We start from the raw sequence: 26,940 nt of genomic DNA on the forward strand, positions 1-26,940 counted from the left end.
TATCATCGCCATTCGTAGTTGCAGAATGCATGCAAGTGGCATAGTGACGTCGATCCTCCCGGTGGTCGAATCGAGTAACTCCCGGCTGCACATGCCCTGGCTGGCGTAATGGGCGTCTAAGTAAGGGTACCGTCAGCCGCAGTTTTGAACTCTTCAATCGCTTTATCTGCGACTCCTCAACAGGATGCATACCGACAGTCGTCGGTACACGGACGAATGCACGATCAGTTGTGCACATAACTGCTTGCATTGAGTATTGTGACGATGCGACTAGTTAGAGTCTTTGGTGCTTGACCTCGACAAATCATCGCCAAAGACCGTACGCGCCGGCAGTGTACTTCCAAAGCTTGACGGTACCGTCTTCACTGCCTGTCGCATACAGCTTGCCGTCAGGCGAAAAGCTTGCCGACCAGACAGGACCGTGGTGACCTTTGTTCGTCTCCAGCTCTTTCTCCTCGTCGAAATCCCAAAGCCTGACCCACGTGTCATTCTGGTTGCTACCACCAGTAATGAACCTTCGTGCTCCGCTGTGCAGAGCCACGCTAGCAATCTCATAGGGTGTCTTGATGGTCTTGATCAGCGACCCTGGCTGGAGGCTGTTGAAGAAATAAACGCTGTTTCCAGCGGCTACACTCAGTATGCCGTCCGGAGAGGTGTTATCCAACTCGCACGTGCCTACTACGCCCTCAACAGCGTACTCGCCAATCATCGACTGTGTCCGCAGATCCCACCACCTGATCTTCTTGTCCTCTGCAGCCGTGATCAAGATGTTCGGGTCCGATGTCCAGACAATCGACTTGATGGTACCGGTGTGTACGCCAGCGCCAATCTCATAGCTTGGAGCTGAATCACCCTGAGACAGGTCGAAAATGCGCAATTTCTTCTCCATGCCTCCTGTCGCCAGGATTTGCGGGTTTGGTTGATTGGGGAATGCGACAGCGCGAACGATGTGGTTGTGCGAAAGAGTGTGGAGGGCTTCGCCGGTGTGCGTATCCCATACTTTTCTGCGGATGGTCAGGCAATGGCTCCGTGGTCTCACACGCAACAACTTACGCAGAGAAGTCTGCAGAGGCAGTCGCTGCGAGCGAAGCATCTGAAGAAAGCCTCGCTTGCCAGACTGCGCCCTTGTGACCCAAGAAGGTTCCAATCCAGTCGCCAGTCACACCATCGCGCAACATAGGATTGCCATCCTTGCATGCTGAGATGATGTAGAACTGGTCCTCGTCCACAATGGAGGAAAAGTGTATATGGGGAACAGGTCGAGAATGCCCGTGGCAGGTGAGGGGCACGACTTTGGTAGTCTCAGGCATGGTTGCAGCAAATGAGTGTCGGTAGCGTATACAAAGGGAAGTCGATGTATGCAGTGAGGTCCGGCGAAGAAGACGAGGGGCTGTGTTATCGAGTCCGGTGGGCGGTGAGAATAGAGAAGGAGGGCGTGTGATCTATCGCGAGAAATCGTGGTGATGCGCTGGTGGGGTGCTCGTACTGCAACACTACGCCAACAGCAAGCCAAGCGGTTACAGGACAAGACAACAGAGAACGAAAAAGGCGAGAGAGTCGTTACAGGTCGTGAAGTCGTAAAAGCGGTTTGCGCTGCAAGATGAAATGTCGCAAGGGACCCTTTCGAGGGGTATCTTGAAACGCCCACTAGGCCTTCATTAGCGTGAAAGCCAACCTCCATCGCATTCAGTCTTGAGATAGATAATTGAATACAGTGGTTGCTCTGAGATTCTCGTCATACAGTGATAATTTCCAAATTTCTCAGTGATTGCAAGGACGCTGTCTCTCTACTATTTACTAGCTTGTGCGCTGCCCAAGCACCTTGTGAGCATACAGAGTTGATCCAGTTACAACTCAGAGAAAGCTCACATCATACTCTCTGCCTGACAAAGACGGACGGATGCATAAGAAACAGTCGACTTTCGATGGCAGTTGAATGCTTTGCCATCCTGCTTTGTAGTTTCATCGACGACTGTACGCTCAACATCTACAACAGAGAGGGGTGGAGCACCGTTGGTGTAGTCGGCTTGGATTATCGTAGCCCTTCAAAGTGGTCCTGAGTGGATCCGACTTCTATGTGTTTTCTGTGAGCGCCAAGAAATTGCATCGCGCGACATCGACGGTCAAAGTCATATTTCATTAGTCCCTTACGTACACGCCACTCAGTACTTCCCACTCTCATTGACTAGTCCCTTATCCACATTCTCCTTCTTGCTCTTTTGGCTCCACTCGGGCGCTTCATCGATACCATCCTCCTCCTCCTTGTCGCCGATCTCCTTAGTCTTGTGCACGCTCGTCGGCAGATGCTCGCCCGGCGCATATACAGTGATCAACTCAAGCGGTGTGTCGCCCTTGGTGACGAACTGGTGCTGTGTGCCTGCAGGGACAACGACAACATCGCCAGCCTTGACTTCTTGGTCCTTGCCATTAACAGTGGCCAGACCGCGGCCGGATGTGAACATGAGGATCTGATCGACAGTGTGTACCTAAAACAACAGTCAGCTCAGCACTCACATACGCTCTAGAAGAGCGGAGAGAAGACAAAAACACGTACCTCGTCGCCAATGTCACCGCCAACAGGGACTTCCATAGCCACGATCTGGCTGAAAAGTCCCGTGTGCAGCACCGTCCTGAAGTCTCCAAATTCGCGCTTGCTGCTCAGCAGTCCTGCGAAATGGACCATCTCGTGCTGTGGCGGCTCGTCCTTGCGGTTCCCGGCCTTCTTGTAGGCGTCCATTGTGCGTGTGGTGGTAGAGAAGTACTTTGTCGAGTTGAGTGTAGCTGGTCGTAAAGATCGAAGCAGCGAGGTCGTAAGTCGTACAGTATTGAACATTGAGTATATGTGAGAATTGTAGAAAAGGATGGAGTATATGTGCATGCTGCCGCGGTCTTAATGGCATCTGGTGATGCATCATCGTCATCACGCAACGCGACGCGGTCTAGGTGCATGACGTCAGTACACGATACATTCAATGCAGTCGAGATGGGATCCGCGTTGTTCCAGTATTGTCCAACGTCTCAATCAGGCTGGCGTACGAGATGCTTGTAATTGGGGGAGACACCGTACCTTGATGTCGCTACAGTGCAGCGAGCTAGTGTGCGCTAGTGTTGCTGGATGATGTTGACGAGCTGCCAGACCTCGAAGTCGAAGGACGTTTCGGCAGGTGGATCGAGTGCAGAAAGTCTGAAAGATGCAGACGCTGCGAGTGGTATCTGGAGGTTGCGCAGCAGGTCGTTTGTTGCAAGAGAGAGGAGTTGCTTCCGTAAGAACTGTTCATTGCGAAGGAGCCGCACGAAGACATGATGCTAGGCGTGAGTGTTTTAAGAGAAGCTGATAGTTTCGGTCGCTTGATAGATCTGAATAAATGCTGGAGATTATTTGAAGCTTAATGTACATATATCTGTTTCTTGCAAGGCAAGTTTGTGCTACAATGTGATGTGGCGCTACCTCAGAGCGCCGTCACCATCACCATTTGGTGTTCTGATGTTCGTTCAGCATCGCGTGACGGCGACAAAAAGTCACACCACGCCCGTGTCATACCAGGTCATGCAGCCACCCGCCGAGGCTCCCATTTCAGATCTAGTTTCCAATGTTGCGTCTGAATGACGACGCTCGACAGGTCTCCAAAATGACCATTCCATCTACTTCAAGAGTTTGTGGTGGTGCTATTGCGTCGCAGCACACGCTTGCTGGGTGTGCACGGCGGAGCCTGAGACTCATGGCGTGATGCCTGATCCAAAGCGTTGTGTAGTCTTCATCTAGACCCTGTTCTGGCTAGCCTCCTCTTCGGTCTCGTTCTCCAGCTCCCTCTCAATCTCGCCTTCTTCAGTAGGCCTGGGGTTCTTGACACTTTGAGTGTCGCCCTCACCTCCACTCATCTGCCACTCCATGAGTTTGCTGAATGCACCCTCAGGGTTGGAAGAAAGCTCCTTGTAGGATCCCTCTTCGGCAACCTGACCATCGGCGTTGATGCAGATGATGCGGTCGGAGCGCTTGATGGTCGATAAACGATGCGCAATGCTGATTGTAGTGTTGTTTTCAGCCAGCAGCTTTCCAAGAGCTTGGTTGACAAGCGTTTCCGACTCAGCGTCCAAGGCACTCGTAGCTTCGTCAAGAATGAGAATATCGGGCTTTTTGATCAGCGCACGTGCAATGGCGATACGCTGCTTCTGACCACCAGAAAGTTGTGTGCCGCGTGCACCAACGTGTGTTTCAAGGCCGTCAGGCTACTCTACGTTAGCTGTGATACTTGGAAAGGGAATCGCTGCACTTACAAAATCGCTGATAAATTGGCAGTTGGCCTTTCGGGCTGCTGCCACGATCTCAGCGCGGGTCGCCTGAGGCGCGCCGTACGCAATGTTCTCTGCAATGGTACCTGAGAACAGTACTGGCTCTTGCCCAACGAAACCAATCTTCCGCCTCAATTGTTTGGCGTTCAGTGCAGTGATGTCGCGGCCATCAATGGTGATGGTCCCAGCTGTGGGTACGTAGAAGCGGAGCAGCAGGCTTGCAACGGTTGACTTCCCAGCTCCACTTGGCGCAACAATTGCGACGTTGGTGCCCTGGTCAATCTTGAAGCTGATGTCCTTGAAGATGCCGACTGCTGGTCTCGTTGGGTAGGCAAATGATACGTTCTTGAACTCGATCGGCCCGCGCGCAGACCTGACAGCCTCGCCTTTGGTTGGCGAGATTGTAGGCTGGCGATCCTGGAGCTCGAAGAGACGACTGGCGGCACCTACACCCTTCATCATCTCGCCATAGAAGCCCGACAGACCAACCATGCTAGACCCAGCGTATGCAGTATACATGAGGAAGGACGAGAGTTCACCGATAGAGATGACTCCGCTCTTGACCATGCCGGCTCCAACGTACAAGATAGCAATGATCGTCAGGTTACCCATGAGTCCAGTACTACCGTAGAAACCTGCAGCCACCACAGCTTCCTTCTTTCCGAGCTGGAATATTCTCTTGATTTGGCGGTTGTAGCGTGCAGCTTCTTGGACTTCTCCGACGAAAGCCTGACTGGTCCTGACATTGCCAAGGCGCTCTTCAGCGATCTTGGTAAGGGTACCAAGGTTCTTTTGAATCTTACGACTCAGAGTTCGCAGAGATCGACCGGAGAGGAAGGCAACTACAGCAACGGGAGGACCAATCAAAGCTAGAATACCGGTAAGCTTGAGACTCACGTAGCCCATCATGACAAAACCGGCAGCACCGCTTACAAGCGAGCGAAGGCCGTCAGACAAGTTTTGCGTAATGCTCTTTCCGACGATGATCGTGTCCGAGCCGAGGCGGGAGATGAGATCACCAACACGGTTGGCGTCAAAGAATTCGGCGTTCTGGACAAAGGTCTTGCGGTACAGCTGGGATCGCAGGCGAGCGACGATGCGTTCACCGACGATTCGCAGAATGACGATACGGCCAAAGTTTGCCGCCGCACCTGCGCACAGCACTGAGGCCAGCGCAATGTAGAATGTCGTCATGTCCATACCGAAGAGCAGACCATCAGTCTTCTCGGCTTGGGTAGCAGCGTCCAGGATTCGTCCAATAGAGAAGGGAATTGACATGGAGATGGCGGAAGAGAACAGGAGGAAGACAAACGCCCATGAGAGGGTGCCCATCTCTGGCCTGGCGATCTTGATCAACCGCCATATCTCCCCCATACCGCCGCTTGCCTTTGAGCTACCCTCTTTGCTCAGCTTTGCGCTTAGGTTGACTTGTCGCGCTGCCGTTGCTTTCTCCGACTTGACGAAACCCTGGGACTCCTCAGGCTCTCCGTCGTTCTCTTCCAGGTCTACTGCGCCTTTCTCCTCCATCTCCTTCTTGTACGACTTGCGCTGTCTTGTTGGCGTCTTGACCTGAGCTTCGGCCAGGGTCCTCGAGGCTGTAAGCATGCGCATAGGCTGCTGGAAGACATTGCGACGCGTGGCGCCTACTGGCGCGAATCGCAAGGCGGCCGAAGAGGGGAATAGTGATGACGCACATCTGCTCGCGCATCGTGCTTGTGGAGTGGCGATGTGTGCGGGCGTCGGCTTCGTATTCAATGCTCTCGACAGCACCGATATGGGCGAAGTCGTCGTTATGCGTGGCGGCTGTAGCGAGGAGAACAAAGGTCCAGGGCCATGCCAGGCCTTGGCCACGAAAGCCGCTGTTCCGCGCATCGTGTCGCGGGGTAGACGGGCTGTCTACCTAAATCTGAACGTGAATTGGCACACTATGGAAGCATTCGACATGGCGGTAGGTTGGCTGTAAGGACGATGACAGCTCGAAAAGTTCCACCTCGGTGGTGACGAAGGGACTCGGGAGATGGAAGCGCGGGCCACGTGAATCTCCGATTGGTAGACCGATGGCGCGAGATGACCAACTTCAACACGTCAACACTACTCTCCAAGCGAGTTACTTGGAGTATTGTAGTGTCACTCATGAATCGTAGTCAAGCTTCGTGGCTCCTTGCTCATATCGACTCACGCGTAGGAAGAGGCCAAAACGATTGTGCAATGCAGACAAAGTGCACGACTTTCTATCCTTCATACACTGTTTTGATTCAGACCTAGTGATCACGGTGCCTACACAGCCAGCAATGCGCGCATCAGCGGCGCATGCTTACATGGACTGTCTGGTTGATACAGGCTGGAAAGGCTGGAAAGGCATGTCTCTTTTGAATCTTCCACCAGTTCTGATTGAATACAGGCCGGAGAGAATTTATTCATTCCAACCAGTCACACGGCAGAAAAAGGCCTATATAACGTGGCGAAGAAAACAGGTACATGTGCGTACAAATGCTCTTTTTCTTTTCTTTTCTTTTCTTTTCTTTTCTTTTCTTTTCTTTTCTTTTCTTTTCTTTTCTTTTCTTTTCTTTTCTTTTCTTTTCTTTTCTTTTCTTTTCTTTTCTTTTTCTTTTCAACTACGACACAACTAGCCAAGAACGATCAGATAAGAGACCGTAGGTCAAGGGGCGGGCCAACCAAGAGGCAATACCGTCCAAGGACGCTAGCAGATTTTATCAGATGGGCAGCCCATCTGATAAGAGCGACATCGGAGATGGCAGTCACGGATTGTGGGGTCAAAGGCAAAGCTGCGAGACAGGGGAGGGCGTTTCGATGATCTCACGAAGCGTTGGCGCTAGTCACGGCGAATGGTGTTGTTTGGTATCGGGCGTAGGTATTGTGGGTGGGGAGGTAGCTATGCTGGGGGTAGCTGTGCAGGGTGGGTTGATGGGGTGGAAGATGTTGGGCTTTACTGGATATTGTGTACAACGGTATAGATGTGTGATGCGTGCGTCTATTCGTCTGCGGCACTACAGCAGAAGTGTAGAGTACAGCAAAGCTGGATTCAGGTAATGCGAAGAGCTACCGTGGTACGCTGGACATCTGTTTGCAGTAGAGAGCCAGATCTGGAAGGGCCAGCCAGATCCCTGGACTAGGCGGCGTGCTCTGACGACGTCATGGGCTGCGGCGTCGTGTCCGTGTTGATGGATTTGCTTGACGCTGCCGCAGAGGACCTTCAGCTTCTCGAAATAGCGGCTAGCGGCCGGCTGGAGCGGTCAGGGTCAAGGTCAGGGTCAAGGTCAGGGTCAAGGTCAGGGTCAGGGTCAGGGTCAGGGTCAGGGTCAGGGTCAGGGTCAGGGTCAGGTAGGTCCAAGAACACGCCGTTGTGCAGGACGGCTGAGGTCAGGCAACGGGTGGAAGTAGGGTGGGAAAGGCCAGGTTGGGTTCGCCCGGCGGGTGATGGTGGCCTTCGACCTGGACGGCTCGGCAGTGCAGGGCGGAGGGCGCGCCCGCTCTCCACCCTTCCTGCTTTGCCCGATGCAGAGGTGATGGTCGTTCAGGCTCGCAGAGCGGAGGGTTGGATCGGCACGGTTTTAGCAGCGCAATGCCCACGGTGCCGTCCGTCACCACCCTGCACCCACCCTTGAGTCTTTGCCTCTTTTCCTGCCATTGCAAACACCTGCACTTGCCACTGCCTGCCAGCCACGCACCCTCTGTTCACCGTGTCGCCCCTTCACGCATTGCAGACGACAAGGCGGCTGTCCCTCTCTCGAGTCCGCGTGCCACTTGGGCGCGTGCAGCCACAGCGAGGAGGTATGTATGCACATGTCATGCTACGATCTGATAATCTGGCGACTTGGATCAGATAAGCCCTCGACGCACAACCCCGCGCACCGAGGGCTTACGGCAGCAATTGGAAATTGGAAATTGGAAATTGGAAATGCAGCGCGCTGCCCTCCGCTCAATGATGGCTTCCGATTTCTGCCCAAGACCGTGCTGACCATGACGACCTCGGACAGCCCCCTGTGTCGCGTCCTCGACACGCCCATCCGCCGCCTGCCTCCGCCCACCGTCACCACCACATCCCTCCATGGCTTCCTCTTCCTCGACCTCGACCGCCGCAATGCAGCACAAACTCCCCCACACAGCCACCTCCCACCCCAACGACCCCATTCCCCGGGAGCCGCGCGAGCTGCCCCAGCTCGCCCTCAAGCCGGCGCCCCCTTCCGCCCAACCCGAGCACCCGTCCCCCAAGTCGTCGGGCGAGTCGATGCTATGGAGCCAGAACAGCAGCGACGACTCCGAGGCGCCCATGACGCCCAACACCGAGCCCGACCACGCCGTCGAGGAGCTGGTCGACAAGCTGCAGGACCTGCCCGCCGCCGCCGTCAACTTCAACGGCCAGACACGCCCTAGACGCGCCTCCACCACGCTCATCTCAGACAGCCCGACCGACATCAGACGCATCCTCGGCGACGGCGAGACGGCCACCAAGCTCATCAGCCAGTGCTGCGGCGGCGGCTGCTGTCTGCTCAAGACCCTGCAGCCAGACACGTCGTCTTCGTCGTCTGTCCCTGTCGTCGTCCCCGACAATGTCGCCTTCAGCAGCCTCCACCTCAAGCTCGGCCCGCTTGCTCTCGACAGCGAGCTCACCGACACAACACCGCTACCGCCCCTCACCATGTCCTTCGAGCCCCTCCCCTCCAAGGACATCAAGCACGTGTCCGAGGTCCACAAGACACCGCCCAAGTTCGTCCAGCCACACCCGCCGTACGACGTCTACTCGGCCCCACTGTACCACGCCCGCGAGTTGACCAAGCCCGGCGCCGAGAAGAGGACGATCCACTTCGACATCGACGTAACGGACTACCCTGACGAGGGCGGGGTCGATTTCAAGGTCGGCGGTGCCGTCGGCATCTGCCCACCCAACGCACCGCACATGGTCGACGACATGTTTGACCTGCTCGGTGTCCCCAAGTTCCTCCGCGACAAGCCCGTCACACTCAAGACCAAGACCGGACGATGGCCTACCATCTGGGGAGAAGACCAGCCACGCGAGCTACTCACTACGCGCCGCGAGCTGCTTACCTGGTGCGTGGACATTCAGTCCAACCCACCGACCAAGAACCTCCTCCGTGTGATGGCCGAGTACGCCGACGCACCCAACGAGAAGAAGATCCTGGAATATCTCTGCTCGGCACAGGGTCAAGCAGCCTTCTGCGACCTTCGCACCACGTCCCACCTCACTGTTCCCCAGATCCTCAGCGCCTTCCCGTCCTCGAAGCCTCCGCTACCGAGCCTCCTCTCCGTCCTCACCCAACTCATGCCACGCTTCTACTCGCTCTCCAACGACCCGCACATCTCATCCGCCCGCCCTGGTCTGCCCGGCACGCGCCGTTTGATCGAGATGGCTGTGACGATCCACGAAGCGCCTGACTGGCACGCGCCCGGCGCTACGCGAACCGGTGTTGGCAGCGGCTTCATGGAGCGCATTGCCCACCAGTTCATCACCGCCGAGAGTGAAGGTGTTGATCCCCGCAGCATCCTCGACATCCGTGTCCCCATGTTCCGTGGCCTGATGGCCAACCCACTGTCCAAGCAGTTTGGCGGCGAGGGTCCAATGGTTCTCATCGGCGCCGGTGTTGGCATGGCACCCTTCCGAGGATTTATCCTGAACAGGCTTAAGAATGCCAACTGCGCCAACAAGATCTGGCTCATCCAGGGCGTCCGCGACTCCATGTTGGATGAGCTGTACTCTGGCGAGCTGGGTGATCACGAGCGCGAGATCAAGAAGGTCGTTCAGAGCCGTAAGACGCGCGTCAGTGGTCAGACCGAGGCCAAGTACGTCCAGGACGAGGTTCGCATGCAAGCCGACATTGTGTGGTTCGTCATCAACGCACTAGACGGCCGCATCTTCGTTTGCGGAAGCAGCAAGGGTATGGGTGAGGGTGTTGAGGAGGCACTCATCGACATTACCATGCAGAAGGGCAACCTCAGCAGGGAGGAAGCTCACGAGTTCTGGGCCAACAAGAAGAACGATGGCCAGTACATTGCCGTAAGCGTATTCCCTCGAGAGGTAAACCAAAGCTCAAGTTGCTGACATGACTCAGGAAACCTGGTAAATGATCACCACCATTCACCGCTGTGCATACCTCGCGTTCCTTTTTTTCTTCGATTGTCGTTATCATATGGTATGGGCGTTGTCAAAAGGCGCCATTTAGACAAAATCTGCACGCGCATACATCTGAAGGACTTACAATCATTGGGATTGGGTTTGGTTCCATGCCATCCTTTGAGAGGCATGTAGAGCTTGGCGTTAAAAGGCGGCAAACTTGCATCTACTCGATCTACTTGCAGATAGGTCGGAGTACGCGTAGTCGAGCTTGCCTGTTATTGGGCTTGCACTTGTGTAGATAGCAGAATCGAATTCTATTCTTAACGCATACATGGCATCAAGTGTACGCACTGTACAAGCTCACACATGCATGAGCTATTCAGTCGCGAGCAAGACTGAACAGAAATACACGCAGACGTCACATGTCAAAGCACCCTGTTAAGCACCTCCCCAGCCCCACTTTCCGCTGCACTCCACTTCGCAAGCGCTGTAACGACTCGGTAAGATGTCGTGGGCTTGTCGCGATCTAGAATTGCTGCCTACGAAGTACCTTGCTACGAAACCGCTGGCGGACTGGGAATAGGGAAAGCTTGTACGGACTGTTTGTGCGAGGTTATCTGGGAGGGAGCTTTGTAGGGGCGGGAAGCTGGAATACTGGAATTGACAGGAGTAGCAATAGTACGGTAGATGAGGTATTCCGAGTCACCATCGCACTTGGAAGGTTTTAGCGAGGACTGTGTACGTTCTTGCTGTGCTCTTGTTTGCCGTCGAGCAGCTGCCGGCGGGTAAGAGCTCACCCCTCTTACTTCCACCCTTCACCATCCACCATCCGCACACCGTTGCCGAAGACCTCTCACGCCCCTCACCCTCACCCCACCCCGCGTCTACTCTTCATCACTGCCGCATTGTAATGCGGCTCGATCCCGCTCAACCGCGTAGCCGGCGTGGCGAGCATCCGACAGCGCATCGAGTTCGGCTGGCGTGTACTTCCACGGGTGGTGGAACTCGGCGCCGGATCGCAGACAGCAGTCTGGGACGTACTCGCGTACCTCGATACCCGCGTGTGCGAGTGATGTGGTGACGGTGTCGTGCGTGGGCGCGGTGGCGTAGCGGTGGTATAGTGAAATTCTCGCGAGAGCGGGAAACAGCGATGTCGCCGTCGCCTCGTCCACAAGCCTTGTGGACCACGGCTCGAAACAGGTGCATCGGGCGTCTGTCAGAACTAAGGCCTCGAGACTGCGCGGAATCATGTCGCAACATGACCCCCTCGCTCTCTTGGTGGCTGCCATGTGCGGAAGACTTAGCCAGCGCAGATTGGGGAAGAACTCGGGTATCTGCGATATGCTCGACGGCCACCATATGCTGTCTTCCACCGTGCGACGGAAGTCTATGGGGAGTTCCAGCGCGGTGAGCTTGGGTCCGATTAGTGCCACGACCCAGCTCAAATCTGGACCTTCGGTCCAGTCGGGCTTTGTTGGAGCCTCGGGCTCGCTGAAGATCATGGCGTGGAAGATGGGGAAGTTGAGGAGTATGGAACCGCCAAGGTATAGCTTTTTGAGCCCTGGGACCAGTGTCAGGATAAGACTGAGTAGGAGCCCATGGTCTTTGAAATGAGCTGCGTCCAGCGAGGCGATTATGGTGTCCTGGGTCCACTTGCGGATGGGCAGGGTTCTGAGGTGTCGCTTGCAGTGGTCCAGTACGTCTGGCTCAAGACGAGGAATAGGTACCGGATATGTCTTTGCTTCCCACGTTTCCCTGGTTTCGATTGTTAGGCTTTTGATCGTCTTTGCCAAGTTGGGATACTTGAACAAGAAGTAGAGCAGTAGGTGGGCTTTGCTGGACTGCAAGACTGGAGCTAAACAAAGCACTTCCCGCACGACTGGTGCCAATCGACGACAGGTGAGTGCTAGATGGAGTAGATTCGGTGCAGATTCAGCGTACTCGACGCCGGCCACAAGGTATGCGGCGATATGTACTTGCAGCTCGGCAGGAAGATCTAGTAAACCACGCTGATGAACCATGCTAGAGAGCTTCAGTACACCCTGTGGCGTCCGATGGGGAGTACTGTGGACAGAGACAGCTCAGCCGTTGTCTTAGGTTGGGAGGAGTGGGAGCCGGTGTCGAGCAAGCTGTTTGCTCTGGTTATCCACAACAAAGCAGACATGCTGAAACAAGTGAAAGACGTCCTCGCAACACACCAGATCTCTCACACAGCAACAAAGAAGATCTCAAGTCGAGCAATTGCGATGGTGAAACACTGCACAGTCCAAGTTTTCACACTTTGACCTAGGTCTCACAAATTCAGCGTTACATGTTGTTGCATCAACAAACGCTGCATCCATGTGCTTCTTCCGAGATGGAATCATCTTGATAGGTTCCTTTGCACGAGTGGTCGAATTTGTACTGGCCCTTCTACTAGCAGCTATGAGTGCTACACACCATACTCCGAGATCTTCACCACTCCTCGCACTGCCTGCCGAGTTGCGTAATGTGATATACGGGTACGTGCTGGCGGCCTCCAAGCGCATCATTTGCGCCCAGTTTGAGATCGAAGAGGATCATGCCCACAAGTACTACGAAAAGGGTGTGCAGGTCAGAACGAGCGGCATCGGTGCGAGCCCACACAATAGCAAGGCGACCGTAGAGAGCAACCAGTTGCAACATGTATGCCGACTCCTGCGGCGCGAAACCTCGTCTTTCGTTCCCAGCAGCCACATAGTCTTCCTGCGACGATCAGATAAACACTCGATCAAGACCGCATCTGTGACGTGCAGTCGCTGGCTGGACACACTTGCGAGAAGCCACATCGACGCGCTGCGAACAATCACCATACACGAGGGAATACCGTGGGGAGTAGCAGACCATGACTTTGCGGCCTGCAGTGGCATATTCGACCTCAACGCTGTCGAGCATCTCGCCCGTTTCTGCTCGTCTAGTCCTCACATCCAGGTCAAGATTTACCTAGCCCGGTTCGACAAGCAGCTGAAGGGGTTTTGCAGGAGGTCGCTCATCGGCTACATTGTGTCCATGGCCGTGCGGAAGGAAGATTGCTGCGCTGCTTACGGCTGTACTTCTGGGGAGGCGAGGGCGGTGGAGGATGCTGTGGAGAGGATGAGTAGCGTCTGGGGCGGGTATGCAAAGGACAAGCCGCCTCTGCCGGAGAATTTGAGGCTCTTTCCTGTCGGGCAGTTTCAGTGCGATGACTGGCCGACTAATAAAAGTAGGCCTGAGCTTCGTAGCAGGATAAAGAGATGGTATGAGGAGGGTATTTGAGAAGGCAGATGTGGTTTTGAGATGTTGGCCGACGTCATGGACTGTTGACTGGATGAAAGCAGAGCGCTTCGAGCTTCCATACCTAACGACTGGTGACTGAAATCATTATCGCAGACTTGATGAAATGAAAATGTCTTGAACCGTGTCCACGGGATACAATGAGGTCAGCGACCCTGCATTAGCGCGCCCTAGCTACATCGTTACATCCACGCCTCCTGCACTCTATCCACCCTCTTCCCTCGCTATACACGTTTCAATCAAGTTACTATCATCGCCAGTACCTCTGCAAGTCATCGTTTGGATATCACAATGGTGGACAACCTCCTCAAACGCGCCCCAAAGAACCCAGCACTCTTTATTGGTTGCAACGTCGCGGTCGTGCTCACGTGGGGAGCGTGTATGGGTACAGTTCGCAGAGCGCGACAGAATAAGGCTGAGAAAGGGGAGTACGCTGTGCGCTTCAACAAGTGGTGAGTGAGGCGATCCCGCGTCATAGATTTGGTATTGACTGTACACACAGGATAAGAGAAGATTAGCCGTTGTGCGTACCGCATCTACGTCTACTCTTCGTCTGGCCATCGTTTACGGAAGCCCCTTCAACTTGCCGGGTGCTCTTTTGATAGTTGGGATTAGTGGCTGAAGGCACTCGAGGGAACTGGTTCGACTGTCACTCGTGTGCTCGATACAGCATATTCTCCTTCGATTTGGATTTCCTGTTATCTTCTTCTCAGCCTGTGCCCTACACAACGCCCAGGAACTTTGGATTCGATTGGCGTACCTGCCGTCTCCGTCCCTAGAGCCTTCAGGCTGTCATGAACAAGTGGAGTTCACCGTTGGAGTGCCAGATAGCGCAGTATTGGAGTCATTTCAGGCCCAGCTAGGTCGATACAACATCCAGCTAGGTCGCAAGCTGGACGACAAGCTATGCCCACCTATATCCTACGTCGGTACAATGAGCAACAGAATTCGATACCCTGGTCAACCCCATGAATTCAATCGACGTACCAGCATCATTGATTTGAGGGCCCATCATCACAAGTCTGTCATATCACTCGAATGCTGCATAGTACGCATATCGGCCAAGGTTATCAGCAGTTATCCTGGATATTTCCATGGTTATTTCCAAGACGAAGACGATGTTTCTTGAAGTGCAAATTTGCCCACCTCACCCTTAGCCAATGTCATCATCCCTAATCAAATGTTAATATTGGATGTTAAATGTTAAACTCGATGAGATTCAATACCTCATACGTGAGGACGAAACACAACCTATCCTAACCTACACCTCCATATAGCTAGACATGTTATAGCCTGCTTCAAACATTACCATTACGGCGTTGCTGCATCGTACGCGCGCACAAGGGTTGAAGAGAGCAAGAGTTTAGGAGGTTGTGGGTTGGAGAGCCTGCCATAGCACGATCCGCACACTCTTCAACTGTACTGCCCCTTTGGACAGGTCGCAAACCGAAAACTACAGCAGGCGCAAAGGAAGCCATATGAGTTAGAACAGCGATTCTCTCTTGCCAGTCTGAGAACACGCTTCTCCCTTGTTGAACGAATGTTGCACCGCACTGAAATTCCGGCGTCAGCTCCTTTGAGAGTGCGAGAGGTACTATTCTTTGACTCAGAGGCTTAGATGAGGCGCGAGAAGAATGGCTTCAGTTGGTTTCTAATTAAGTCGTGCGGCGCGCCTAGGCGCCTGCGACTGCGGTGCGGCGAGGACTGGACATGTGTCGGGCATAATACCACAGGCTATGCTACAACGCCGCTCTGTCAGATGCAGGTCTTGGAGCGAAAGGTGGCCTGGATAAGCTGTTCGGTGAGCAGCCAAGTCTGTATTGTGAAAAAAGGCCTCAAAGAGGCAGTGTAACTGTGTTAAACAATGCTCGTATGCGTAGGTCGACGCTCACCGGTCAAGGGTCAATACGAAGATTGCGAACTCGGGCGTCTCCGAGATATGCACGCAACATCTGCGTGGCGTTCGCCAGGCAGATTCCAAAGATCATGGAGTTGTTCTGCGCGTGAATAGACGGCATGGGAATAACGAGGTAGACCCTGAACAACACCGTTGTACAGCCTCGGATCTTTCCATATTAGGCGCGCCAACAAGGTTGGAAGATCTCCAGCACGACTGCGCCATTATTCCCACTGTGCTCGGTCCTTACCATTTCCGACCCCGCAGCCCTGGAGTGATCCACCGAGAAACATTTCCTGCCTGGTGACCTGCGAACGGACATGAGCCTCACAAACTTCTTCGACGCTTCCAAACTTCCGCGACGCCACCAGTAAGGCTGAGCCGCGTCAAATATGGTGCTAGAGTGGTGGCGCTACTGCAGCGCGTGATGCTGCGCGATATGCCGAAAACGCGACTATTGACGTATCGATGTCGGAGATGCTGCGAACGTTTGCTAGACGAGTCCTGTATGGAAGATGCAATTCTTCTCGAACCAGTAAGGCAGACTCTGGTAGAATTGGTTACGTCACGAGCACACCGGTCCACGCACATTGGGTCTGGTCGGAATGAAGCACCCGTGTTAACCGACTTTGGGCTGCTTGGGGCTGCGGATGGGAGGCCTTGAGGGTGCTGTGCCAATCTCACGTGGCGCTCGGACGTGTGATCGATTGAAGTCGGTGTCGAAGCGTTGGGAGTTTGAGATGTGCGTTCAGCAGCAGAAGGCGGTCGCGGTAAGGACCATGAGAGTCGTGAATTTCCAGTCTTCAATCTAGCATCCGAGATGCTAGGCGAGATGCTGTGCGACTTTCGTTCCTGTGGTGATTGCCAAATCGTTCCACGTTGGTGTTGCAGCACAGCCTCAAGAAGAGGCCAAGCTTTAGCGCTCTGCAGATGCATGTGCAGGGGTTCAACATGTGCTACTAGCTTCCCCGCAGCTGCTTGTTATCGAAGTGTCAGATGTATAAAGTAGCAATCACCCAGCATGGTGCCACCTCATATGAACGATTCACATACCAGCGCTGAATCAACCACCTCCTCATCGCGGCCTATATTAGACAGCCAAAGTATCTCTACAACCGCAGGCACAATGGAAGACAACGGCAAAGCTCCAATGCCCGTAATCGGCACCAACGGTGCCGGCGTACGCCGCGCTGTTGACGAGCCCATCGTAAAGGTCCAGCCTCCACGACGTGAGGACTTGCAGCCTAGCTACGCAAGAGTCATTGAGCCAGATGATGCTGATGCCGATAACCACGGCTGGTATGGTGGAATGGTAAGTTGAGCACCTGACTATTTCCGAACGCCTCTCACGCCACCCAGGTCAACGCTCTTGGTGGCATTGTTGGTACCCTTGGCGCCATCCCATGCTGCTTCTGCTGCCCCAACCCTTACCAGCCCGTAAGCCAAGGAAACGTCGGTCTGGTCACCAAGTTCGGTCGATTTGCCCGCGCAGTCGATCCAGGTCTTGTCTACATCAATCCTCTGTCCGAGAAGCTTCTCCAGGTCGATGTCAAGATCCAGATTGTCGAGGTCCCCAAGCAGGTCTGCATGACCAAGGACAACGTCTCTTTGCAGCTTACCTCGGTCATCTACTACCGCATCACCTCACCTCACAAGGCCGCCTTCAGTATCTCCAACATCCGCCAAGCACTCATCGAGCGCACACAGACTACGCTCCGCCACGTCGTCGGTGCGCGCGTGCTTCAGGATGTCATCGAGCGCCGTGAGGAGATTGCACAGTCGATCCGCGAAATTATCGAAGAGACAACTGCAGGCTGGGGTGTTGAGGTCGAGTCCATGCTCATCAAGGATCTGATCTTCAACCAAGACCTCCAAGATTCGCTCTCCATGGCCGCCCAGTCGAAGAGGACCGGCGAAGCCAAAGTCATTGCCGCCCGCGCTGAGGTCGAGGCCGCGAAGCTCATGAGGTTAGCAGCTGATGTCCTTTCGTCAGCACCGGCAATGCAGATACGTTACCTCGAAACGATGCAGTCGATGGCAAAATCTGCAAATTCGAAAGTGATTTTTATGCCTGGCCCAGCCAGTGTAGGCGATCTAGCCACTGCAATGGATGCGGCGGGGCCATCTGGCCAGCAGACCGATCCAATTCAGCACACAGTCAACGCGCGTGTCTTGGAGGAGATGTAGACAGGAAAATGTCGACATTTGGCAATTGTGAAGAGGTTGGGTTTTGGTTCTTTTTGGTTTCAGGTCCGTGCGCACCTCACACGCACGCTGACCCAGTACTCAACCAAAACGAGCTCTTTCGTATGCCCAAGAACCGTAATGGCCTCAGGAGCATGAGTAATAGGAGGACTGCTGGCTGCTCATGGTCCTTGTTCTGTGGCTTTATGGTTTGCTGTGTTGATGCCGGGACGATGCGCTTCGGATCGGCTTTTCTTGATACCCTACTGGCTTCTACGATATTGGTCACTCGCTATGCGTATAGTTCTAATAATAATGACGTTAGAGATGGACTCTCTTACATTTCTGTGTTGCTCCTCGATTTCTCCTTTGTATGTTGACATTGGATAGAGATCAAATATCCAATCTTCGACATCGATGAAGGCGCCATTTACCAATATTACAATTCCAGGAGGCTGGCAAGACAGTTCGGCCCAACTGTCTACATCTTATAGTAAGAGTAGGGGCTACAGACAGCTGTCATTCAAACGGAACCTTGCATGTTTGCTTCAGTTCATACTTTCTCTTTGGTCAATGTTCTCGATCACGCCGCGTCAGATGAATTCGCAGTCGCTAAAAGCACAACACGAGTTGGTATTGTACATCGCACACTTCCTACTATCCAGCTCGCACGACATAGATACGGAGTCCAGTCCGCAAGAAGCATACAAACCATGGGCCTACAGTTCCATTTTGAAACAAAGACAGAGGAGGAAAAAAAAAGGTGTCATCGCACTAGTCACCAACGTTCCAAGATGTAGATTTGCAGGCACTCGAGAGCCATCCACCAAACTCCGCAGCGAGGCCTTTGAACATTTCAGTACGCGATCAGGATGCACAACCCGAGTCCCACTCTCCAACGCAGTCGACCAGCAAGAAAGAAATAAAGAGAGAGAGAGAGAGAGAGAGAGAAACAAAGAAGCGCAAAAGCGAGGAATCCGATTCTCCCTCCCTGTTTGTCATGTGACTCTGGGCAACGATAGAATTCTTCTTCTCTGATAGTAGTCGATCACTTAATCGACAGACTTTCCGCCTCTCATCTCATCTCATCTCATCTCATCTCATCTCATCTCATCCATCAACACTTACTGCAACACACTCAGCGCGCTTGTAACCATATCATGGACTCTGTAGAGTGTGGTGGATATACTGCACGTGACGTGCGTGTATCGTAATGCAGTCTCATGCAACGTACCTAGTGTGCTGTACCATGACTCTGCATTATATATAGCAACAAGACAAGACAAGACAAGACGAAACCACATCATCATGTTATGCGCCGGCGTCAGGCAACCCGCGCCAGGCAACCCACACCACCATACAAAGAAAGTATTTCGGATCTCGGAAGCAAGGGCTCTTAGGTCACAAAGCTACTCATTGTATACGAGATTACGCAGATTGGTAATGGTTAGTCTTTATTGCGACCCACATACAATGCGCTAGCGGGTGGTTGGAGGAGCGGGTTGCTTGGCGCGGGTGGACATGGGCGAAGCGAAGCGAATACGAAGTGCAGTGAGGGATGACCGTGGCAGGTTGTGTGAATGGTATCTGGATTTCTCTTTTTTTTTTGTGGTATCTGTGTATCGCAATCATCTACTGATGCTCTACTGTTTCTTCTCGTGCAACCTCGTGCTGATCTTACATCTGCCCTTTTTCTCCAACATATTGGCCAAGATGATAACAAGATGTTCAACGACGCTGCGTGCGCGATATGCAAATCAGTCCAACCAAAGGCTGCTGCAGATGCTCCTCAACTCTGAAATTTTACGCTTGACATGGTAGGAAATAAATCGCATGCTGACCGCTTGCTGGTCGCTTGCTGGTCGCTTACTGTAGCGTGCTTATGCGCTCGCTGATGATAGTGTCGTTATACAAGATAGGAGATGGGTGGTACTAAATGTGATACGCTGTTGGGAAAGCGCAGAGAACTCGCTCCGCTGATGATGCACAAGAATGGAGTTTGACCGCGACTGCCGACATGGCCAATGGGTCTCATGAGGGTAGCACGGATGTCTGCTTGGGAGATGCGCTCCCGTTGGAAAGAATCGGCCGGGGCTCTCGTTGCTGGGGCTCGCCGTATGCCCACTTGGTTGCGGCGTTGACAATGTTGGCGCATATGGGGTCGACGTGCTTGATCCACAACGCTGCGCATCGGTATAGGAGGTAGAAGAAGACGACCACGGCGATGAAGATGTGCGTTGTGGATCCGCGCTGGAGGTCCAGCTGCTCGCCCTTCTCGTTGCGCGGTGGGTTCATGGCGGACGGGAGGTAGATCATCCACGTGAGGACCGACTTGATGAACGTATTGTGCAGCAGGTAGACGGGAAAACTGACGCGGCCGAGAAAGTTGAAAACTGGAGATGTGAGGACCTTGCGGGCTCGCGCCGAGAAGAAGATGCCGAGAAGCACGGTGGACGCGCCGAGATGGTCCCAGTAGCGACGGACGTCGGCCTTGTCGCACGTGATGCTGTGCATGATCTTCTGCATGATGTGAGACCAGTGCGCGTTCTGGGGGCTGTCCTGAGGGTAGCCGGCCAGGAACATGCCAAAGACAATCATCATGGCGGGGATGGGTGCGGGCAGGACAGAGGTCGCGGAGTCCTTGTAGTGGTTGTGGAGTTCGGCGACGAACATGCCTGTGACAATGTTGAGGCCCTTGAGCGCTCCAATTGCGAGACCTGGTCATGTTAGCTGGTTGGTCGCTCGGCTCGTTTATACATTCTGCTCACCCTCGCCCATCTGCCAAAAGTAGATGTACAGGACGGCGTAGATCAGCATGCGGGCCTTGGGCTTGACCATGACGGTCGCAAACATGGTCGTGTAGACCAGCATGCTGCCCTCCAGGAAAAGATGCAGGGTCCACTGTGTGCCGTCGTACTCGTTCCAGCCAACGGTCCATGTTTCCGTCTCGACCTTGACCAGCGACGTGAAGGCGGCCCACAGCGTCGGCTCCTGCCTGTGCCAGCCCTGGCGAATCCAGGTCGAGTCGACATGCTTGGTCATGTGGTACGCGTTCGTGTTGGCCATGAACCAGGTGACGAAGGTGGCAGCCATGGTGGGCAGGACCAGGCGGCCAGAGCGGGCGAGGGCAGAGCGGGCGATGCCGGTGAAGGCGGCATCGTGGTTGCCGGCACGCGACTTGCTGATGGGGCCGATCGAGTTGACGTATCCGGTGACGAGGAAGAAGATGGCTACGGCGCTGCGGCCGCCGACTGCGAGGCGGAAGAAGGGCAGCTGGAAGAGGTGCGGCGCCGTCTTTGCGTCGGGGGCGGGCGAGTGCAGCCAGGGCACGAGAGCGGTGCACAGGTGGCCGCACACGACCATGAAGGATGCGATGCCGCGCAGGCCCTGGACATGATCGAGTTAGCCACAGTGACACGGGCGGGGTTCATGGGGACGCGCGTGCGACGCAGGGCTACGCACATCTATCCAGTTGGCGTCGCGGGGAGGCATTGTGCCAGTGTGCGAGCGCGCAATGCGGGTGTTGGGTGACAAGGAGCGTAGTGGTTGGGAGGGAGTGTCCAGCGAGCAAGAGGAGAGCAGCAGTTCGATTCAAGCTGTCTGCATCGCCGTTCCTGCAGGGTCTCTGGTGGCTGTGGCCGCTAGGTGCGAGTCTGGGTACGCAGTACTGGGCACGCGGAACGCGGTACGAGGCGCTGCTATAGATAGGGCGCGGGCGGGACAAAGGAAGTGCGACAAGGCGCTGCTGTGGATAGGCCTGGGCGGGACAAAGAAAGTGCGACAAGACAGGCAAGCAGGTGCAAGAGTCAACAGAGAAGGAAATAAAAGTCAACGCAGGAGGAGGAGCAGGAGGAGGATGGCGCCAGATATGCGTTTGGTCTTTGCAGGAGCACTTAAGGAAATGTCCCCACCGGCATTTTTTAGGAACACGCAGGCTTGCGACGCGGCTGGCGAGTTGCAGGGCAGGCAGGGCAGGCAGGGCAGGGCAGGCAGGGCAGGGCAGGCAGGGCAGGGCAGGCAGGGCTGGACGCCCCGGGTGCCAAGAAAGCAGGAGCTTAGCTCGACCTCCCTTCAGCGGCAGCGGGCGACTCCTGGCGCTCCTGGCGTCTCCTGTGCCCGCTAGAGTCACCCACCACGCCGATGGGGAATGCATGGTGCTGCTGCGAGAGAGGCGGCAACGCATCCAAGACGGCGCTACGCAGCCTGTCGCGTGCCTGCTGGAGAAAAGCACCCTTTTCCAACGAGTCCACTGCGTCCCTCTCGTCGAGCGCGTCACAGCGGATGCCTCTCCTCACTGCTCTGGCATGTGGCACCAATACCATGCAGTGGACGCAGCCAAGAAATTCCGCTCGAAGCAACTGTAACGCCTGACTGCCGTCTTGCTGTCCTCAGCGTGCTGCCGTCGACAACAATGAGAAACTCTCCCCAAAGCTTCACTCTCTGTCGCATTCGGGCCAGCTGCACCGGGACATGGCATCTCGACGGCGCTGTAGCGCTCGCGTTAGCCTGCTAAACCTCCCCTTGGGGCCACATTTTGGCGGCGCCGTCTTGGCGCTGACGTTGACTTGACGGCTAATCCCTGTCATCCCGACTACTGGCGTCAGGGGTGTCGCCGGCCCTCTGCGACACAGACACGTCCGATCCAAGTTGATCATTTGTCCAAACAAGTGTTTCGCCTAGAGTGCGGGCTCTCCCATGCACGCGTTTGCCGTGTTTGATCTTCATTGCAGGCACTGCGGGCCAGTCGTCGTGGAAGGACGCAAGTCGTGCAGAGGACGCCGTTCGCTTCTTCAGGCCTCTCACCGTCAGCACCGTACCAAAGTCCGGTCCTCTGCTGGAACGGTGTCGTGTACAACTGTGCATTCATTGTCCGAAGAAGCTGCACCAATCCAGTGCAAGTCTACACCTCCCGCTTGCCATCTCAACTTCCGTGCCTCACATATACAGCCGTTTCACGTTGATCTGACACCAGCAGATCTGTATCTGCCACGCACTCCCCTCGTTTCGCACGGCCGCAGGATCGACAAAGAGGTCGCTCGGACGGGCGTCCCACTTCCCCAGGAACACGTTAAGCGGTCAAGCTCGCGTCCCAGCATTATTGTACTATGGTATCTAGGCGAAAGTAGAGTCCCATGGCCAGTGCAATGTGAAGGAAAAGCAGAGGCTTGGCAAGTCCGACTTCCGAGCTTTTCTTGACTTCCACCAATTAGCGGACATCTTTTCTCTTCGTCATCTGCAACAGCGTCCGTGTCCGTGCGCGCTCGTTATAAACATGAATAGGCGTTTCTGCACAAGACCCACCGCACTGGCCATGGGACTCTACTTTCGCCAGATACCACAGTACATGGTGACGAAGCTTGACTTGGATAACGTCAGCAACATCCATGCATCCATGCATCCATCCATCCATCCATGCTATTTCCTGGTCCACGAGACAATGTGAATGCGAGGAATCAGTTACGAGAAGCCTCGTCTTGCTCGGCGTTGAGGTAGAGCTGTCAGTGTACAGTATGCTGCTATGGGTATAATACGGCTACGATCCGACGCCCACCCGTCCAACCCCAACATCGGTCATGGCACGCACGCACCTGCTCTATAATAAACAGCGCCAATGCACCATCCTTTCGAAACAACACCGTACCGACCACCGTTCGTCCAGAACGAAGCGTGAAGCGGCATCACCCCTCTACCTCGCTCTCCGCGTTGTCACTGTCAGTAATCAACTCCTTCGACTTGTACGCCTTCGTAGTACTCGGTGTACCCTTCTTGTTCCGCTTCGCTGTAGATTTGCCAGAACCCACGCCACTCATTCTCTTTCTCTTCTGGCTAGAGTGGGAGACGGGCGCATCCTCTCCACCTGCGTCTAGCTCGGGCAGAGGGATGTATCGGTCGTCCATCTCAGACTTGTGGTTCTCATTCATGTAGGCAAGGAGAGCGCCAAGAGATGCCGTCAGATCTTCTTGTTCGTCAACAAGCTCCCGCAGTTCCTTGTAAGCCTTTTGCAAGGTGCGTACAGACCATGTCTGCTTCATCTGCTCGGCGATATCCTGCCAGACAATCTGACTCTCCGTTTCGCATCCATCCGCAACCACCTGCTCGACAACATGGCCCACGAGATCGAACTTGTCGCCCCAAAGCATGTCTTCCGGTCCGAGTGGACTTGCTTCTGCAATTGCGCCGGCTGACTCGCCTTCTTTCTTTGCCCTTGATTTGTCACGCTTCTTCTGCGGTTCCTCCACCCCCACCTGGCCTGGTTCCGGCGTCTTTCTCGGCTTGATCTCGACACCTACAGTAGCTGGCGGCTCTCGAGCTCTCATCTGCTTCCATTTCGATTGGCATTGCAAGCGACTGCGAGTGTCACCCATCTCCCTACAGACTTCGTGCCAGTTGATGACGGGCGTGTAGTCGTCGAGAGGCGGCTTTCCGGTTTCTGCCAGGTGATCCTCGACTCTTTGACACACAGTGGACAGAACCTTGACAAACTTCTCCTCTTCATCCTTGCTCCAACGTTTCGTCATCCTGCTCTCACCGTGCCGCACATAGTCCTTCCAGCGATTGTAGACATCCAACTCGAGCCGATTAAGCTGTGTTGCGACGAGTTTCCACTGGCCAGGGTGGCTGTCGGCAAGTTCTCTCAAAATCTCGTCCTCCTCCTGTGACCAGTGCCCGCGTCGACAAGTGTGGTACCGCGCACGAACATGCCTCTTGATGTCTGAACTTTGGCGCATCAGTCCAGCGCTACCGACGTCATCCCAGAATACAGAGCTGTCCCGTTTGTATTGCTCCTCGGTTTGATCCGTCGTGTTGGACCCCATCTCCTTCCTACGGACATGAGTCCACTGAATAATCTCGACGAGGTCCGCAACTTCAAGGCCATTTCGCTCTTGGTAGTCCCTGATGGCTCTGCGGAGAAGCTCCTTCTCGTCAGCCGTGTACTCTCCGCTCGTGCGTTTGTCAGGCGGTTGTCCTAGCTCATGCGAGCTATCAAGAGCTATCTCGGCGGCTGTTCGTCCATCGTCATCGTGATCACGCTGGTAATTGCGGTTGGGGTCAGCTCTGCTCCTTGAGCTCCTGTGACTGGGCGTCCTAGCAAGACCCCCAACACTGGGTCGAGAGGCTTTCTTGCTATTTGTCGACTTCCTCTTGCGGCGTGAGCCGCATGATGCCGTCTTGCTGTCACTCTGGTTGTCGTTTTCTGGGAGCAGCTCGAGCTCGTCCATGTCCTCGTAATTGAAAGGCTGTGTGGGGGGGTCATCAAGGCTCCGAACTGGAGGGTCCCAGTCAAGCAATGGCGTTTTAGGAGCCTGCTTGTCTTTTCTCGACCTTTTTCTCTTTTTTGTGCTCTGTGCGGTACCGGGAGTTTTGATTGGAGTAGTTGTTTCCACAGCATCTGGGAGATCTGCCTCTGCCTCTGCATCTGATTTGTTTTCAGGTAGCTTTTGAGTTTTCCTCAACGCCGAACCCGCTGGCGAAGACTGCAATCTTTCGGCTTTCAAATTGTCGAGTAATGCCATAGGAATCAACGGTTGTTCTTCAGCGTTTGAAGCGCCGACATGGTCGCGACTACCTTCCGCTGTCGCACCTGGCGCCTCTTCCTGTTCGGCTATGGACGTTTCGACGATTTTATTGCTGTCGAAATCAGGACTGTTCACCGAGCTGTGCGGCTTGTTTTTTCTGCGCCGCTTCTGGCTCGTTTGACCTTCGATTGGGTTTGATGGCGGAGCGATGGGTTCTTCGGTCGTCTTTTCGTACGGAGTGGCTGGTATGGTGTCTTGCTCGATCAGTGTGTCTGCAAGCTCAGCCTGGCTATTCAAAGCCTGCCTCTTCCTGCGTGGATTTCGCGCCTTCACGCCTGCGGACGGCGAGCCTACGTCTGGCTGTGTTTTCTCCTCCTGCATATCGTTGTGTAGGTTGGTCTGAGCTTGCGTGTTCTCCTTGCCTTTCCCCGATTTCTTCTTCTTCGATGAGCTGGTAGTAGCTGCTTGGCTTGTTGTCAAAGGAGTTGTGGAAGGCGCAGTGTTCAGCTGCGACTCGGTTTGTGTGGCGGGCACTTCGATCTGAGTAGAAGGTATAGTGGACGCGGAGGTCTTTTTCTTCGAAGGCGAAGGACCCACAAAGGCTTGCAATTCTTTGAGAGAGTAGGACGGGAGCGACGAGCCAGGAAAAGCGTCCTGAAGATTGTTATGCGAGGCTGTAGGTGGCTTCCTCCTTGGCTTCTTGGCTTTTTTTGCGCTGGACCCAGGTGTTTTTGTGATTGTGTCTTGTGAAGCTCCGTCGAGCAACAGTGGGATTGCGGGTCCGTCGTGGTCCGTCGTGTGAAGAGCGCGAGCTTCGCTCATGAGCTGTTGCGAAGCTGCCTCGTCGTCCATGGTAGGAGCTAAGAGTCCAATGTGTCAGCCAGCGCGTCGCAGAGCCAGTGTCAGTCCGAGCTGGGCGCAAAAGCATCCATGCAGCTTGTCGACACGCTAACACTTACTACAGCGGGGCACGCGTTCGGCGAGGCTGGGAGTTGTGACGTTTTTGGCCGTGTTCGAGCTGAGGACAGGATCTTGCGAGCTGGGGAAAGGCTGAGAAGAGGAAACGCCCATCACTAGCGGGGAGGGAGCATTGCGGGTGGTGAGGTGCTCCTGCGTGGGCCAAATGTTGTTTGCGCGCGCAAATGCTGAATTCACCGTGAAGCTCAACTTTGTGAGCACAGACGCGAATACGATGACGCGCTAAGCTAGCGTCCAACGCTGATGATGGGATGGCTCAGGCAGAGACACAATAGATGGATGGCGCGTCAACTATGGAGTCTGCCTGCTTAATACTGTCGTATGCAAAGTAGATGAAGTTCTCTGTTTAGGCTGAGCGCCAGGCATGTACAGGAGGAAGACTGTGCTACTGCGAGCTGTACCCTGGTTCCATTTCAAAGGGACATGTCGACCGTAGAACTGGACTGACGCTGTACACACCAGTGACTGGTCCGTCCACGTTGCACTGCGACCAAAACCGCAAATTGACACCTTATTGTGTGAGACCGCTCTCCAGCTGACCCATGTTCGTTACCCCACAGACAGCGGCTCTTCACACCACTTTGGACGATGCTCGACATCACGACTCTCCACTTTCCGCCCAGTTTGTCAGCCAGATACACGCTTGAGACGCGTTAAGGAAGCTACACGGTGCCCGCTTACCGTTTGCT

General features: G+C 54.6%; 10 protein-coding genes across 10 annotated transcripts, besides 13 other annotated features; 4 read left to right on the forward strand and 6 right to left on the reverse strand.

The window, feature by feature from the left end:
• Positions 1–304: 304 nt before the first annotated feature.
• Positions 305–1,310, reverse strand: EKO05_0000067 (uncharacterized protein; the record flags this gene model as incomplete). Its single annotated transcript, XM_038936682.1, has 2 exons — positions 305–1,004; positions 1,054–1,310. The coding sequence occupies 2 exons, from the start codon at positions 1,308–1,310 to the stop codon at positions 305–307; spliced, it is 957 nt and encodes a 318-aa protein (XP_038802603.1).
• Positions 1,311–2,162: 852 nt separating this feature from the next.
• EKO05_0000068 (Bacterial ABC-type protein transporter) lies at positions 2,163–2,878 on the reverse strand (the record flags this gene model as incomplete). Its single annotated transcript, XM_038936634.2, has 2 exons — positions 2,163–2,486; positions 2,555–2,878. The coding sequence occupies 2 exons, from the start codon at positions 2,876–2,878 to the stop codon at positions 2,163–2,165; spliced, it is 648 nt and encodes a 215-aa protein (XP_038802604.2).
• An 881-nt stretch (positions 2,879–3,759) lies between these two features.
• EKO05_0000069 (Bacterial ABC-type protein transporter) lies at positions 3,760–6,162 on the reverse strand (the record flags this gene model as incomplete). The annotated part of the gene is made up of 2 exons (XM_038937000.1): positions 3,760–4,227; positions 4,276–6,162. 2 exons carry the CDS (start codon positions 6,160–6,162, stop codon positions 3,760–3,762), a joined length of 2,355 nt encoding a protein of 784 aa, XP_038802605.1.
• A 625-nt stretch (positions 6,163–6,787) lies between these two features.
• Positions 6,788–6,903: a tandem repeat.
• Positions 6,904–7,542: 639 nt separating this feature from the next.
• Positions 7,543–7,633: a tandem repeat.
• Positions 7,634–8,180: 547 nt separating this feature from the next.
• Positions 8,181–8,211: a tandem repeat.
• A 181-nt stretch (positions 8,212–8,392) lies between these two features.
• EKO05_0000070 (uncharacterized protein) lies at positions 8,393–10,369 on the forward strand (the record flags this gene model as incomplete). The annotated part of the gene is made up of 1 exon (XM_038936631.2): positions 8,393–10,369. One exon carries the CDS (start codon positions 8,393–8,395, stop codon positions 10,367–10,369), a length of 1,977 nt encoding a protein of 658 aa, XP_038802606.2.
• Positions 8,823–8,854: a tandem repeat.
• Positions 10,370–11,268: 899 nt separating the features above from the next.
• Positions 11,269–12,405, reverse strand: EKO05_0000071 (uncharacterized protein; the record flags this gene model as incomplete). The annotated part of the gene is made up of 1 exon (XM_038944606.1): positions 11,269–12,405. One exon carries the CDS (start codon positions 12,403–12,405, stop codon positions 11,269–11,271), a length of 1,137 nt encoding a protein of 378 aa, XP_038802607.1.
• Positions 11,461–11,500: a tandem repeat.
• Positions 12,406–12,724: 319 nt separating the features above from the next.
• EKO05_0000072 (uncharacterized protein) lies at positions 12,725–13,657 on the forward strand (the record flags this gene model as incomplete). Its single annotated transcript, XM_038944607.2, has 1 exon — positions 12,725–13,657. The coding sequence occupies one exon, from the start codon at positions 12,725–12,727 to the stop codon at positions 13,655–13,657; it is 933 nt and encodes a 310-aa protein (XP_038802608.2).
• A 3,041-nt stretch (positions 13,658–16,698) lies between these two features.
• EKO05_0000073 (uncharacterized protein) lies at positions 16,699–17,759 on the forward strand (the record flags this gene model as incomplete). The annotated part of the gene is made up of 2 exons (XM_038937089.1): positions 16,699–16,884; positions 16,932–17,759. The coding sequence occupies 2 exons, from the start codon at positions 16,699–16,701 to the stop codon at positions 17,757–17,759; spliced, it is 1,014 nt and encodes a 337-aa protein (XP_038802609.1).
• Positions 17,760–18,682: 923 nt separating this feature from the next.
• Positions 18,683–18,707: a tandem repeat.
• A 122-nt stretch (positions 18,708–18,829) lies between these two features.
• Positions 18,830–18,875: a tandem repeat.
• Positions 18,876–19,281: 406 nt separating this feature from the next.
• Positions 19,282–19,311: a tandem repeat.
• Positions 19,312–19,787: 476 nt separating this feature from the next.
• EKO05_0000074 (uncharacterized protein) lies at positions 19,788–21,248 on the reverse strand (the record flags this gene model as incomplete). The annotated part of the gene is made up of 3 exons (XM_038936823.1): positions 19,788–20,473; positions 20,525–21,143; positions 21,219–21,248. 3 exons carry the CDS (start codon positions 21,246–21,248, stop codon positions 19,788–19,790), a joined length of 1,335 nt encoding a protein of 444 aa, XP_038802610.1.
• Positions 21,249–21,412: 164 nt separating this feature from the next.
• Positions 21,413–21,449: a tandem repeat.
• A 142-nt stretch (positions 21,450–21,591) lies between these two features.
• Positions 21,592–21,613: a tandem repeat.
• A 100-nt stretch (positions 21,614–21,713) lies between these two features.
• Positions 21,714–21,780: a tandem repeat.
• A 671-nt stretch (positions 21,781–22,451) lies between these two features.
• EKO05_0000075 (uncharacterized protein) lies at positions 22,452–22,952 on the forward strand (the record flags this gene model as incomplete). Its single annotated transcript, XM_059635372.1, has 1 exon — positions 22,452–22,952. The coding sequence occupies one exon, from the start codon at positions 22,452–22,454 to the stop codon at positions 22,950–22,952; it is 501 nt and encodes a 166-aa protein (XP_059491355.1).
• Positions 22,860–23,099: a dispersed repeat.
• Positions 23,100–23,135: 36 nt separating this feature from the next.
• Positions 23,136–23,170: a tandem repeat.
• A 264-nt stretch (positions 23,171–23,434) lies between these two features.
• On the reverse strand, positions 23,435–26,344 carry EKO05_0000076 (RNA polymerase I enhancer binding protein; the record flags this gene model as incomplete). Its single annotated transcript, XM_038936745.1, has 2 exons — positions 23,435–26,133; positions 26,233–26,344. The coding sequence occupies 2 exons, from the start codon at positions 26,342–26,344 to the stop codon at positions 23,435–23,437; spliced, it is 2,811 nt and encodes a 936-aa protein (XP_038802611.1).
• Between the last annotated feature and the right edge of the window lie 596 nt (positions 26,345–26,940).

This window comes from Ascochyta rabiei, chromosome 1, assembly GCF_004011695.2.
Source record: "Ascochyta rabiei chromosome 1, complete sequence".
NCBI lineage: Eukaryota > Fungi > Ascomycota > Dothideomycetes > Pleosporales > Didymellaceae > Ascochyta > Ascochyta rabiei.